The 15,973-nt window shown below is 43.1% G+C and overlaps 1 protein-coding gene across 3 annotated transcripts in view; it reads left to right on the top strand.

Moving 5' to 3' along the window:
* The window catches only part of ccni2 (cyclin I family, member 2), a 33,624-nt gene extending 18,699 nt beyond the window's left edge, over positions 1–14,925 (top strand). For all 3 annotated transcript variants that reach the window (XM_078230784.1, XM_078230785.1, XM_078230783.1), the window contains 3 exons: positions 4,309–4,449; positions 5,459–5,689; positions 9,951–14,925. In XM_078230784.1, the coding sequence (XP_078086910.1) occupies positions 4,309–4,449; positions 5,459–5,689; positions 9,951–10,334 (756 nt within the window). In that variant the 3' untranslated portion in view covers positions 10,335–14,925. The remainder of the gene's footprint in view (positions 1–4,308; positions 4,450–5,458; positions 5,690–9,950) is intronic.
* Positions 14,926–15,973: the final 1,048 nt, after the last annotated feature.

Raw genomic sequence — 15,973 nt, 5'->3', positions numbered from 1 at the left:
TCTTATTGTCTTATAGGTTGTACAGGGTTAGTGTGCAAAAAAAGGACTCAATTCAAATGATTTAGTTTAAGTGGCTTTGCATGAAGTGTGTGTACACTATGCAATAATCCAGTGTTTCATTTGAATATAATACTTATAGAAATACCTCGTCTGATTGTTTCCCTTCAATTCCATCCCTTGCTGTCTTGAACAAAGGAATCCAAAAATGACTGTTGGCAGAGGAATACTTAAACAAATATATACATCAATTCTTTTTTCAGCTACTTGTATGTATGATTATTTTAAATGGGTTAATGCCTTTGCTAACGTAGTGGATGGAGCAATGTTGCATGAATTCGTAAGTATTCACCCATTCATATTGTCAAGTGTCAAACACAACATCCTGACTTGGAACTGTATCGCTGTTCACCACTGTCGCTGGGTCAAAATTCTGGAACCCCCCTCCCTAACAGCACTGTGGGTGTACCTGCACCACAAGGACTGCAATGGCTCAAGAAGGCTGCTCACCACTGCTTTCTCAAGGGCAATTGGGGATGGGAAATAAAGCTGGTCTAGCCAGCAACACACAAATCCTATGAATTTTTTTTTTAAGTTCGAAGTTAGTAACTTGTACCAGGATCTCATTCCATGGACACTTGCTTCCCTCCAGTAATTTGTGTGATTTGTTCAGTATTTCTAAATCATGGGTGTTGGTTTGCTGTTCAACTGTAGGGCCAGCACTGCCCAGCCTGATCCGCTCCTCACCCAAGAGATTCCTCACAGCAAGACTCATTTAATAAATTAGAAATGGGAATCCCGGTTAAAATTTGCCCTGGTCCCAAGGGCACTGAAGTCAATTAGTAGGCCCCCAGCCTAACTTTAGCTAAGATCAACTAACTCAAGGAGGACAGCAGATTCGTGAGCTCTCTGGATTGGTCAACAAATATGGTATCTACTGGCCTTCAGAAGGGAATTGGGTACTTACCTGGTAAGGAAATATTTTCTGGGCTGTTGGCACTGGCTGGATGGGCTGACTGGCCTCCTTCTGTGCTGGAAGGTCTAATGATTCTATAACCTATGGAGCCACAGATATTCTTTACAAAGCACAATATGCCGGCATGCAGTGTAGAATTGTTTATATTAATTGGTATAATATTCCTTGGTACAGAGGGAGTCCGGCAAAGGCTTACCATGCTCATTCTTGGGATGGCAGATCTGTCATATGAGGAGAGACTAAATCGGTTAGGATTATATTCACTGGAGTTTAGAAGAGTGAGAATGGACCTTGTAGAAATTTATAAAATTCTAATAGGGTTAGATAGGGTAAATTTGGAAAGAATGTTCCCAATGGTGGGGGAGTCCAAAACTAGGGGTCATAGTTTGAGGAAAAGGGGTAAACCTTTTAGAACTGAGGTGAGGAGAAATTTCTTCACTCAGAAGTTGCTGAATGTGTGGAATTCACTCCCACAGAAAGTAGTTGAGGTCAAAAACATTGCTTGATTTCAAGAAGAATTAGATATCGGGGCTAAAGGGGTCAAGAGAAATGGGGGGGAAGGGGGATCAGGATATTGAATTTGATGATCAGCCATGATCAAAATGAATGGCAGAGCAGGCTAAAAGGGCTGAATGGCCTACTGCTGCTTCTGTTTCTAATCCTGTTCACACCCTTCAACAGTGTTGTGTTTCTTTGTATGACACCCTTTGTAACATTGAATGAAAATGTTTTATTTAACCTGTGTACAGCATACTCTTTAGTGGGTCTTTGCACTTTATAATAAGTTTTAAGGTTTAGTTATTAGTGCTACAAATAGGCTTACATTAACACTGCAATGAAGTTACTATGAAAATCCCCTAGTCGCCACACCCTGGCGCCTGTTCGGGTGCACTGAGGGAGAATTTAGCATGGCCAATTCACCTAACCTGCATGTCTTTCAGACTGTGGGAGGAAACTGGAGCACCCGGAGGAAACCCATGCAGACACTCCGCACAGACAGTGAACCTAGCCAGGAATCGAACCCGGATCCCTGGCACTGTGAGGCAGCAGAGTTAACCACTGTGCTGCCGTAAGACATTGTTTTACCTGTAGATAACATTTGATTAATTTACATGTAAAATTCCTCAGACATTGCATATCTGTCATCCATGATTCATGTGTTTGCTTAAACAACGCTCAGCTGACTATTATTCCATCATTACTTTGACATTGTTGACGAGTTTGCCAGTCAGGACTTGGTATTCCGGAGATTATGCTCTTGGTGATTACTGTATTTGTGTTGGCTCCCCTCTCCTTTGACTAACCAAGCACATTTAAGGTTAGATGCATTTTTTCACAGTAACTTCATTGCAGTGTTAATGTAAGCCTACTTGTGACGCTGATAAATAAACTTAGACTTAAATTTAGCATGAACTGCATTCAGTCTATACCCAAGAATCTTACTGGTGTTATAGCTGGTCAGTTGCGTGTATATTTCTAAATTCCGATACAAAAATTAAACATTGGCATCCTACTATATAGCCACAGATTCTGACAATGTGAGCCCAACAAAGAGAAGCCACCAGTGCAGATGGAAGAGGTGATGGTAGAGATGATGCTGTTCGCATTCACCTGTCCTTCTAGGTGGTTTGGGGATGGGCTGCTATCAAAGGAACCTTAGTGAGTTGTTGCAATGCATCCTGTAGATAGTACTTAATGGCAGTCTTAATCCAGTGATGGGGGGGGGGGGGGCGCGGCGGTGGTGGTGGGGGCGGGGGTAGTGGGGGGGGGGTGTGAGTAGATGTTGAGGGTAGTGTGGCTGTCAATCACACCAAATGCGTGATGGTGCCAAGCTTCTTGAGTGCTCTGGGAGCTGCACTCATCCAGGCAAGTGGAGAGTATTCCAGCTGACTCCTGACTTGTAGATGATGAACAGAATTTGGGGAGGCAGGAAGTGAGTTACCCACTGAAAACTGCCCAACCTTTAACCCGATGTAATAACCATGGCATTAATGTTGCTGATCCAATTCTGGTCAGTGTTAACCTACATGTTGATGGTGGTGGATTCAACAATGGTTATGCCACTGAATGTCAAAAGGTTCGGCATCTGTTGGGAATGTTGATTGTCTGGCCTTAGTGTATTGTCAGCCTGAACCTGGATATTGTCCAGGTCTTGATGTATGTGAACATGGATTGCTTAATTTATCTGAGGAGTTGTGAATGGAACCCGGCACTGTGCAATCATTAGTGAATAGCTCCATTTCTGACCTTATGATGGAAGGGAGGTCGTTGATTAACCATCTGAAGGTAGTTTGGCCCAGGACACTGTCCTGGTGAACTTGTGCAGCAACGTTCTGAGATGATTGGCCTCCAAGAGCCAAAACCATTTTCCTTTTTGCCAGATACGACTCCAGGCACTAGAGAGTTTACCCCAATCATCCACGATTTTAGTTTGACTGGGACTCCGGTCAACTGAGTGTCACATTCAGTCAAATGCTATCAGTCACCCTCACCTCACCTCTGAATTCCACTCTCAGTCCAAATGTGGACAAAAGGATATAGCCAGGATTGAATTTGAATGACAGAATCCAAAAGGAGCAACAGTGCACAAGTTTTTATTGAGCACATCATAGAATCGCTACAGTGCAGAAAGAGGCCAGTTGGCCATTGAGTCTGCACCGACAACAATCCCACCCAGGCCCTATCCCTGTAACTCCAGGTATTTATCATGCTAATTTCCCTGACACTAAGGGATAAATTAGTATGGCCAATCAACCTAACTCTGCACATCTTTGGACTGTGGGAGGAAACCGGAGCACTCGGAGGAAATCCACGCAGGCACGGGGAGAATGTGCAAACTCCACATGGTTATTGGACAGTAACCCTGGTCCAGAATTGAACCTGGGTCCCAGGCGCTGTGAGGCAGCAATGCTAACCACTGTGTCACCGTGCTGCTCTAAATAGCACTTGCTAGCAATTAGGTTGTGTGTGAATAGCCTTTCCTGCTAGAAACCACTAGGTTGATGCACTAGTGGCTACGAGGCAATTGCCAGAGGAGAGAGCAAATTGAGATGAAATAGGAATCACAAAGCATTAATTTTCTCGTAAATGTTTTCATCCCAATGTGCGATTGGACAGTCAGTCAGTAAGTTGGCATGTTGCCACTGCAACATGTGGCACCCTGAGACTTTCTTCCATTGAAGTAATATTTTCCCTCCCTTTATACAAGCATGTTGGATTTAAAGCAAGAATCTCACAACTGCTGCATTTTGGAAATGATTTACTGAACTTGAGAAAGTTTACAAAAATGACATTCTGTGCAGAAACGGCACAATGATTTGTTAATTACTCCGTAGGTCACACTTCTGGTAAAGGATCTTGCAGCAAAGAGTGCCAGCGGCTGTTCTTCGAGTGAAGTTCTCAGGATGGAGAAAATCATACTGGATAAGCTGCAGTGGGATCTTTACACTGCCACACCCGCCGACTTTGTGAACATAGTAAGCATTTAGAGTTTCAGGTTGTGAAGTAGCATGTTTAAACATGATAGATACTCAGATTGGTTCACTAGCATCAGCCTTTGACCAAACCTTGTGGTTTCTTTTTCTTGCACTGTTGACACATATACCTGTGAAGCAGAAGCGTTATCTACATGGATATTGGTTTCTAACAGGCCACTAGCAATAAGAATGGTTACAATTCACCGTCAGCAACAGAGAGTCATTGATAGGTTTCAAAGCTGCACTTCATGCTGCTGTTTTAAAACACTGAAGAGGCACTGTGAAGGGAGGCAGGACATAACTGATTCTTCACATGCACTGGGCGATGTCAAATAGTGAGAACAGACCCCTAAAATAAAGTCAGGTTGTAAACAAAATCCAAAATTGGAATGTCTTCCACTTTACTCACATCCCCAAGCCAATTTTTACCCATTTCGAATGTAGCATGTTTTGAATACCCTATCAGGCCATTTTTAATGATTAGATGGAATCTTATTAGGGTGGAACCTCCATTATCCACATCCCTATTATCCATGGTATCTACTATCTGCCAGCATTTTTTTTTGCAGGGCAAAATCTTGCATCAGATAATACTTCATTTCTCAGTTTCTTCCATGACTTGTCTTCGCAAATAAAACTACATAAAGATTTTTTTTGCTTCTCTTCAGTCCCACATCTGGATTATTGCTATGCCATAACATGTACGGCCAAAATTTGAGGACTCTTAATTATCCTTCACCTGCCATTATTCATTGGGAATCTCCTTTGTTAAGGTGGATATTGGAGGTTCCAGGGTATCTTTAATTCCCAGATCTTAGCAGTTTACTGTCTCAGCTGTGTTTCCCCCTCTTGGACACAATGACAGCTGTTGCGTTCATGTCCTTTAGACACATAGCAGGGTAGTCTGGGAGCAAATTGATTAGATTGGTATTACAGACACCAGGGAAAGATGATTCGGGCTGTTGGTTTGCATCCAGCGGCTAACCTAAACATTATTTCCATTGTCCAGTTCCACGCCATGGTGATGTCCAGCCGGCCCCATCTCCTTGAGCAATGGCCTCAGATGAAGCCTTCTCTCCACGCCGTGCTTTTGACCAGGCAGTTGCAGCACTGCATGGCTTGCCACCAGTTATTACAGTTCAGAGGCTCCACGCTCGCCTTAGCAATCATCAGCTTGGAGGTAGAGAGACTGATTCCTGACTGGTTCGTTGTTACAACTGATCTGCTAAAAAAAGCACAGGTAGGAGCAAGTCTTCACATTAACAGTCTGCATGTTTACATTAACATCCAACAGGAAACATCCAGACAAGAATTATCTTTCAGCACTGTCACCTTAAGCTCTGAACCATTTTAATTTGATCTGTGACTAGCAAATGCTTTTAAGCAAACATTTTATTAGAAGTTCAAATATAGGATACATTTAACTTGATCAACAGTATTTGTCGTCTTAACATAAGCAGTACACACACACACAAGCACACGCGATGGGAGATGAAAGGCTGAAGGGGTGGCACGGTGGCACAGTGGTTAGCACTGCTGTCTCACAGCGCCAGGGACCCTGGTTCAATTCCGACCTTGGGTCACTGTCTGTGTGGAGTTTGCACATTCTCCCCGTGTCTAGGTGGGTTTCATCTGGATGCTCCGGTTTCCTCCCACAGTCCAAAGATGTGCTGGTTAGGTGGATTGGCTATACTAAATTGATCCTAGTGTCAGGGCATTAGCGGGGTAAATATGTGAGGTTATGGGAGTAGGGCGTGGGTGGGATTATGGTCAGTGCAGACTCAACGGGCCGAATGGCCTCCTTCTGTACTATAGGGATTTTATGATTTTATGATTCTGATCGTTTAGTTGTCACAATGACTAACTGCCCCATCACATGTTGCTATCTCACTGCATATTAGTGGTGGACTCCCTGTTCCTGGCATCATGATGTCTCTCTATACGTGACCAGGTAAACAAACACCCTCCTTGAGACCGATGCTTCTACGCAATTCAGGCCAACAAACAAACTCTTACTCCACCGCCAACCCCCGTTAATTCCATTCACACTGATAGGTAAAATGTGGGCTGATAGCTTTGTATTAATATTAATGCATACACCACCTTCTCCAATGCTGCTGGGAATATAAGCTGTCTGAAGACATTCTGGATGGAGAAATCATTTCAACCTGAACTTGACAGATCTAAGGGGATTGAGAGCCATGGCCTGAACAATGCAAAATGGGTGCACAGCAACCCCCTTCCTCACCCACCCACCACACAGTAACAAAGTCAGCGTGGAGCCACAAAGCAATGCGAGGTGGTTAAACGGGGGCTAAGTGGGACTGCCACCCCTCGCTGGGGAGGATGTCCCACCCTCTGGAGCTGCTGGACAATCTGAAGTTGGCAGCTCCATCAGTCTCGGCAGTGAAGAGTGCGTGTCAGTGGCTGCTGCTAGGACTGTAGGAGAAGAAGCAAGGTCTGTGGACCTCCCCAGTGCAGATAAGCCTGGGCTCAGGCAGGATGGGTTTTGGAAGACAACGTGGGGGGGTGGTGGGCAGGAGGCCTGGGAGGGGCTGGATATAAAGCTGCAGGTGGATGGGAATGAAGGTGGGGTTTAGTTTGGGGGGGGGGATAGACCAACCCCCACCACCCCCCACTCCTAGCCTTTGAAGCACTTTATTAAAAAGATGAGGCTGGGATTCCTGCCCACACCTTATAATATGGGAAGCATATTATCAGGGTTAATTAGATTGGTAGCAATCCTAATCGACCCTTGATCGCTTATTTAAATATCATTGGTAGGCAACCGATTTAGGCCCTTGGGCATACATTACGGAGGTGAACTCAGGGGTGGGGGGTGGGGAGGGGGTAGGAAAGAAGGGCACCTGCCCAATCTTACTTGCCCCCCCCCCCCAACCATCCAAATCATGCCCATTGTGGGCACATAAAAAACAGCCCTACATTTTCCAATTTTAGTTTCCAATTCCTTTGTGCTTTCTCATATGCAATGCAACATTCAATAAAAATGCAGCTGGAATCACATTGTGAACAGCAAACAATGAACCCTTCATCTTGCATCGTTTATCTGTGCATGTATATTGTTGATCAGAAGATTAAATACTGATGATCAGTCAATTGTATCCTATGCATTTGTTTGAACTTCGAATATGTCAGGTTTGAAGCAGGAGTCTCTCCCAATGATCATTCAATTCTAAGGAATGATTTTAAGAGCATCTTTGTACATGTTCAAATAGAGGCCTTCCGATCAATAAAATCTCAGCCTCCTGTTTCCAAGTCCAGCAGGTTCCCACAATACTGAAAGCTCAATTTTGTATTATTTGAATACCGTTGATAAAAAAAGACACAGGGCGTCGAAGCTTTTTGTCTTGCACTCGTCAGAACAGATGCAAGAAGACCAAATTTCAAAGGGCATAATTTACACTAGAATCATAGAATCACTACAGTTCAGAAGGAGGCCATTTGACTCATCGAGCCTGCACTGACAACAATCCCCCCAGGCCCTATCTCCGTACTTTTACTATGCTAACCCTCCTGACATGAAAGGGCAACTTAACTGCATGAGAACAGGATGCTGATTGGTTGGTAAGTGAACTCCGGTGGAGGTGTTGCCATGAAAAATGCATCAGAGAACATTTAACCCCCCCCCCCCAAGTTTTTGTTTAATTTTAGCAAAGGCAAGTGGTTGAGGCATTATGTGGAATGCACCAGGGAACAGCTATCTCCCATCCTTTTTAATTGAAAAAGGAACAATGTTGGGGCATGTTCTCTCTATTAGTAGAGGATACACCCTGAACATGAATATATGTGACTTCTAGCAAGCGAAGGTGAGTCACATTGCAAACCAATTGATATTCTTAAATTGGTTGTTAGTATAATTCTTAGCTACTCAGGATTGTTCAGTAAGTGCTGTCCAACTGGACAATCACATTTAATGTTGGACACTATGTTCTGAGTTTTAAGAGAATGGATTGTGGAGTATTGTTAGTACTTTGCCTGTTGCGAACAGATTCACTGATCATTGGCCTTTATATACTGGCACCGGCATTGGAATTCATATACCACGTTGCTCATTTTTGTAGTAAACATACTGCGTAAGCTTGATGGCAGCATCCTGTTAGTGAAAGTGTTGCTACTGGATAGGAGCAGCAGTGCAATGGCTAGCTCTACCTATTGCTCAAACCTTTGAGGCAACTTACCCTTCCAGGGTAATTTGAGGTACATTCGGCACTTTTCAGGACCAATGTGCTGCCAGGTATGTAAGCTTTACGTTTCAGCAACTGGTGTGTCTTATCAAACAGAGTATCACTTCAGCTGTTAACAACAGGCAAAGTATTGACCATGTGCAATCAATCTATGCTAGCAAAATTAGATGTGATTCTCCAGTTGGACAGCACTTACTGAACAACCTGAGTGCACACTAGCAAGCAACTTTATATTATTAATTGGCCTGGCAACGTGGTTCACTTAGGCTCACTAGAAGCTGCAAATATTCATACTCGAGGCCATGTCGTCTGCAAACAGATTATGTCCAGGCATTACACTTTTTCAATTAATCAAGAGACTGGAAGACAACTGTTCCCTGGTGCATTCCTATGGCAATGCCTTGGCCAATCAGAGTTGACTTTGTCTTTTTTTAACTTAAACAAAGCTTGGGGGATAACTGTCCACTGGTGCATTCTTCATGCCAATACCTCGTCTAATCAGAGTCCACTTGCCAACCAATTGGCACTGTTTTCTCAGGCAGTATAAATTGTTGTTTCCTTTGAATTTGGAGTTCTTGTGTCCGTCCTAATGAATGTAAGATGGAAAGCTTCGACAGCATGTCTCACTTTCCAGCAATAATCAAGTTCTGAACTACCAAGTAACTATTTGTCGTAATTTCTCTAATAGTTAAATTTTTCTGGGCTTTTGAACCCCTTTTTAATAATAAATGGTGATAAACCTTTGAAGAGGATGAGATAATGAATAATAAGATTACTGGTGCCATGTTATTTCTTTTTGTAATTCTGAAACACCCAGGGGGTGATCTTATCAGCTCATCACACCGGTCGATGGGTGGGGCGAGACAATAAGGCGGAAAATCGATTTCCTGTCCGGTTCCTCACCTCTTGTGGTCTTACTTGCCCCGGATATCCAGTGTAATCCGGGAAGGGTGATATCCAGAGTGCTGGGGATTGACTGACAGATCTCTCTGAACAGAGATCTGCCCATGTGCAATTGCACCCTCTAGTATGAACCGCTGGCCTTCTGGCGAGCTTAGGATCCTGCTCTCTCCTGGCAGGAACCAGATGATGCACAAAGTGCCATAAGATTTCATTTGTGGCCTTGTTAAAAAAACAGATCTGAAACTCTTTCACACTCGTTCAGAACTTTTTTTGGTAAGATCGCCCTCCCCTCCCTCCCTTCAGTAAGCACGCAGGTTTGTATTATTATAAAATAGCTCATCTGTCTAAGCATAAAGACTGATTTAAATGTATTTAATCATCTATTTCTTCTAGGTTCACAATTTGGACTTTGTCTACTGTAAGAACATTGTGGCACAACATTTATTGCCTCCAGCAATGGCCTCCGCCTTCAATACAGTTTACATCTTTGATCCTGCAAATTCAGGTCTTGTGAGGCACCAAAGCGGAAGAATGCTTTATACTCATTCCAGGGAATATGATCCGCAGTCTCAATTGCCCACCAGGGGAGCGCTGTGGTCTAGCCAACCGGCTCCGATAAGCAACAGTGGAGCTCTAGAGAAAGCAAGTGAAGCAGAAGCCGATGGTATTTACAGTGGCCTCACTGCAGCTGCAGTGGAAATCAGCAGCACAGTGGCACCACAGCTAACTGAAAACCTTCCTCCTTGTCCCCCACTACAGCCTGTGGACAATGTGTAAGAAGAACCCAAAGTAGGAGGAGTTAAACAAACCGCAGATTCATTTTTAAAAAGGAAATGTTTCATTACAACCAGATATACGTGAATAAGTTAAACAGAATTAAGCTCCTATTTGCATTTCATGTTTAAATACAAGAGTAAATTGAATACTTCCAGTGATTAAGCTATGCTCGATAGGAGCATTACAACTCAGATGCCTTTCGCTGATGTGGAAAGTAGGAAGATTTCTTCTCGTCACCCCTGTTCTACAATAACAGAATATCCTCCTATAGGAAAAGATTACACTTGTATCTTTACTTCTTCCATCAAAACTAGGCAATGTTTGTATTTCTTACCCTGAGTAATTTCACATGCAGCGATTTACACTTAAGTTACACTTGAATCCTCGGGACAGGAATACAGACAACCGTAAGTCAAACATGCTTCTTTCCATGATGTGGCCACTGTGTTTAAACCCACATAGTGATTAGTGGGAAATCATTGGCCAGAATTTTCCGGCCGTTCACACCGGCGGGATTCTCCCATCACGCCGCAGTGAATGAAGATTTGGCTGAGCGCCAAATTCTCCGTCCTCCATGGCAGTGGCAGCGGGACGTGCATGGCTGGAAAATTCCGGCCATTGTCTTTTGCATGTTATAAGCCGTCGACAACTTTTATTACATTCAGAATATTTCAAACACCCTCCTGCCAGCTCTCTCTCCCCCCCCCCCCCCCCCCCCCAAGTTTTTCACTCCTCCCTCTTCACAAGCATTTTATGTTGGAGGGGGCATGCACGAGGAGAGGGGAGGGATGGTCTTGTGGACTTCATTGCTGTCATGCAACATTGGGGTCTAATGGATTCATGAGTGTTCTATGTGTCTCCCATCATCGCAAGCAATATGGTTTCTACCTTTTTGCAATTACTCAATGTATGTTCTTTAATATACTGAGCAAGGGTTTCCACATTGGGCAAGAATCAGTGACCCAGACAACAAATTGTGCTAGTTTGAGACATGATTTCCGCGCCGCCTCCCCCCCTTCCCTGTCCTCAAGTTTCCACTCAAACTCATTTACCTATCGCTGAATGTAATTCTGCTGTGAAGTAGCACAACTTGCCAACATTTTATAAAGTATTGCTTTTAAGTAATGGTGTGACAAAAGAGACATCCTTTGATATTACCTTGAGCAGTTTTATTCATACAGCTGAAAATGGGTTTATCACAAAAAAACGTTTTTAATAAGAACATCTAGTCCACCAACTTTCTGTAACTCAATTTATAAAAAGCTGAAATTGATTAAGAGCTGCGCAGAACCTTTACCCAATTTCAGTGGTGTCAATTTCTCAGTGAACTGAAAAATAAAATATTTTAATATCTTTTCTGTTAGTGTCCTTCTGGCCAGAAAAACCCCTTAATGTCAAGAGCCTTGAAGGTCTGCAAACAAGTGAAATTGGTAAAGCTCGCCATGGTAATTAATTAGATCTCTGCATATGGCAAGTTTCCCGGGCGGAACCGGCTTCCAGCTCAATGGTGTTTAAATTAATGCAACGATCGCAGGAACTATACCTGCGCTAAATGTAATTTGCATTTAAAAATTCTATCGCCTTTTGTGTTGTTTGGTCGATTTGTGGATGAACGGCACTGAAAGAAATAGCACAATCTAGTGGAAACTCCTGGCCACTGTTTTAAAGGAATACGGTGCACTATTTCCATCTGGTGGCCACTGGGCATAGAATATGCTTTATGTTTTCTGCATTATTGATATTTTTTCTTTTGGCAACAGCATCTTAAACTCACAGAAAAACAGGTACCATTTGACCATTCTCAGTTCATCCATCCATCATCCATTGATTCTGAAACGATTGCAGGATTTTCTACTCTATCAGCCTCTTAGGGTCTTCATTCCATGTATTGATCACTCTTTAAAGAGCCTCTTGACATTTGGCTTACTTTTCCTTTCTGTAGCTTTCACTTTGCTCCAATCACTCAGCTAACCTTGGAAAAATAATGTGAGCATAGACATATACTTTCAGGGGGAGGCACTGGTTTTGTCACTGGATCAGTAACCCAGACATTCTGGGGAATGCTCCGAGGGCCCGAGTTCAAATCCCATAATGGCAGATGGTGCATTTGGAATTCAATAAAATTTTGCAATTAAAAGTCTAATCATGGCCATGAAACCATTGTCAATTATCACAAAATGCCATCTGGTTCACTTATGTCCTTTAGGGAAGGAAATCTGTCATCCTTACCTGGTCTGGCCTACATGTAACTCCAGAGCAACAGCAGTGCGGTTGACTCTTAAATGCCCTCAGGGATGGGCAATAAATGCTGGCCAAGCCAGTGATGCCCACAGGCCACGAACGATTGAAAAAGCCCAAGTTTCTTCTGTTTTTATTCACATGGCTTGGTCCTCCAACACTCAAATTCATGGATCATCTATCTATTCCTCGAGTGCATGACCATCTGCTTTGTGTCCAAGTGGCCAGCACTATTCACGGTATTCAAGATGTGGTGTGACTGGAACACCGTGCAGTTTGACCATGACCTTCTCTCACCTACATTCCATTGTTCTGGTTATACAGTTCAGCATACCATTGACCTTAGACTCCTAGGTTTCACTCAACTTCACCCATAGCTATTTCAACACTGTTACTGGAGTATATGTGCCGCTTTTAAATTCAGATGCCTTCTGAAGTGGTGTCTCCGATATAAACATCACATGCACAGAGGTATATTTTAATTCAATGTATAGTGAATAGCTCATAGGTCAATTGTGTTCCTGTACTTCTTAAGGCATTCCCAGAAACATCTGGTACTTACTTGTGAAATTGCAAGCTTAAATGTTTGATGAAATTAACCAAAGACACTTTTTTTTATTTTTCTGTAGTGATGTAAGAAGTGTAAAATCAAATTCATGTGAAGCAACAACTGTGAACTTTAAACATGTTTTAAGAAGTTTTTTTTGAGAAAAGGTAGGGGAGGAAGTTAAAACAGATACAAGTTACTCAAGCTACTTTACAGACTGTGAAGATAAAGTATCATTGATCCAGGATGCCCTAAAAAGCTACCTTAAATTAAGATCTCAATTCACTGGACTTGGAAAAAAGTCAAAATATGATCATATCAAAAATGAAAACAGGATTTAAGAAACAAAAAGATGCAATTCTTACAATTGCAATGCATCTCTCCGAAGTTTAGAAGAATCTGGGATTTAGCAAGCACGGTTTTCCCAGTAGTTTATTAAAGGAGTCACGTGCTGTTATTAAAATGACTGAAATGCTACTTTTGTTTAGTGATGGTTTGGATTAAATGACTCACAATATTCATCTTCTAAAACTTACTGGCTCTATTCCTTTCAGCTATTTTGGAATAATTTCCTCTAATAGCTGAACATTCACCCCAAATATAATGTGGGAGTAATATTCATATAAAATATTACAAAGCTTGCATCTGCACGTATGGCCTTTACCATTTGGAAATCCTATGCCCATATCGATAATGGAATGTCTATAATGCCTGGTTAAACTGTCACTGAGTATAACATCCCACAAAATCTCTGAGCACAATAGCCTCCTGCAGGAGAAACTCATTTATAACTAAATTGAAAAGCAAGATTGAAGGAGATATGGAAGAATAGATATCTTCAGAAAAGCCACTGTATTATGTGCCCTGTCCCAATTATTCACCTGAAGAGACTACATTATTTGTGCAGAGTAACAGGAGAGATCAACTAGTATTTTTTTGTGCTAAAATGTAACAATTACAAGCTTATTGAAAATGCTCAGAAATGCTGCCAGTGCTTCAGGAAGTCTGTAGTGAAAGGGCACTAACCCGACATTAAAAACTTTTAGTCCTTTAAAATCTTTCACAGCGAAATTACTGGATAGTCCAACATTGAGAGGCTGAAGTATCTCAAGTAGCTGATTTTTTAGAAAGTTGTGCATATGTGTGAATTGTATGGTTGCTTGATTAGCGAATGAAGTGTGGTGTGTTCGTGTGTGTGGAGGGGTGGGAGGAGTCGGGGAGCGTGTGCAATATTCGGGATGTGTGGAAGAATAGTAACTTGTTTAAAAGGCAGCTAATAAAAATTCCCACCACAGAAAAAGACATTTTTCTAGTTAATTGTAACTATTTATTTTTGGAAAGGAGACATCTTAGGTTGAAGGGATGTAATGGTAAAACTGGTCTGAAGTGAAAAGAAATCCCCAAATTTAGCTGGAATTAAATGCAACATATTTAATTGGAAAACATATTTTTCTCTGTGGTGGGCTCAAACATTATTCTTAAAGAAATCAGCTTGGCATGCTTTAAATACTGTGATATTATTGGTGCTATTTAAGCAGAACAATATTTTGTATTCTTGAAGAAAAGATCCTTCATTCGTTGTATCATTAGGGGTACAAGACTCAACACTTTGTGTTAGTTGATATAATATTCTATTCACATATGTATTTTCTAAATTATGTAAGCGCTGATACTGAGCAAAATACTGGAAGCCCAGCTGCCTCATTCTTGAACCCAGGACTGTTCCTGGTGGAGCTCTTCTGTTCAATTTGTACAAGACAAGGAGGCTTAACAGAAGCAAAAAAATAAAATTGTAATATTTTGAGAAACATCAATGTTTTCAATCCTGTTTGTTTTATGACTTGTGTGTAGGTCCATACATCAGTAACACTTTATTAGTGGTCATACAAATTGTAAATAATCCTGGTGTCAATTCCTTTTTATACAAAGACAGTGTGGCTCTTGCAGTTCCTCCCTATCTCAAGCATTTTGAGCTCTTCCTATTGCTGACGGAATTTTCCTTGCCACTCATTGTCCCATATTGACCATACTGTGAAAATTGTTGAGCAGTAGTTTCAGAATTCAATTCTTTCTGGTTTATTTAGAAGATGCAGCATGCACTCATTGGGGGCAATTTTATGAGAAAAATTCCAAGTGTCCAGCTAGCGTGAAAATGGGAGAGTTTCAGATCCAATTTTTGGGCAATTCTTTACACCCAACCTTACACAGAGTGCATGAAAAAGTGGGCTGGACTGTTTCCAGCCACTAGAGGCATTGGGCAGGACTTAACTCACCAGCCAGCTTGATCAAGCAGCAGACGGAGCTGTTGTGCATGTACAGACCTCTTATGGCTGCACATGAGCAATTGCAACAGCAGAGGCCTGACAGAGAAAGACAGCTGTCAGGCCTCTGCATTTGCAGCTGGCCTCAACCCACCTCATTCCCCCCCCACCCCCCAAGTTTTGCAGGGGCCCATGGCAGATCGCGAGCCCCACATCGTCCGAAAATATTGACCTGCCACCCCTCCCACTGATCACCTGCAGAGCAGCAGCAGGCCCCCCACTCCTTCCTCCACTGTTCGAATGCGGAATCACAGCGGGCCCCCTCCCTTCCCGATCAGGCTGCCCTGGCCTGGCCCTGCCCCAAAATTGCCCCAGTGGGCAATGCCAAGGTGCCAGGCTGGCAGTGTCAGGTTGGCACTGCCCAAGGGGCACTCCTATTGCATCAACCTCCTTGGGGGGGGGGGGCGGAGCCGGGGGGGGCGGCCGGGGGGGCGGGGGGGCGGGGGGGCGGCCGGGGGGGGGGGTGGCGGGGGGGCGGGGCAGCGGCGGGGGGGGCGGGGGCGGGGGGGCGGGGCGGCGGGGGGTGGGCGGCG

The sequence above is a fragment of the Mustelus asterias genome, chromosome 16 (assembly GCF_964213995.1).
Source record: "Mustelus asterias chromosome 16, sMusAst1.hap1.1, whole genome shotgun sequence".
In the NCBI taxonomy this organism is placed as follows: domain Eukaryota; kingdom Metazoa; phylum Chordata; class Chondrichthyes; order Carcharhiniformes; family Triakidae; genus Mustelus; species Mustelus asterias.
The sequence above is the reverse complement of the archived record's forward strand: the minus strand, read 5'-3'. Positions and strand labels throughout refer to the sequence as shown.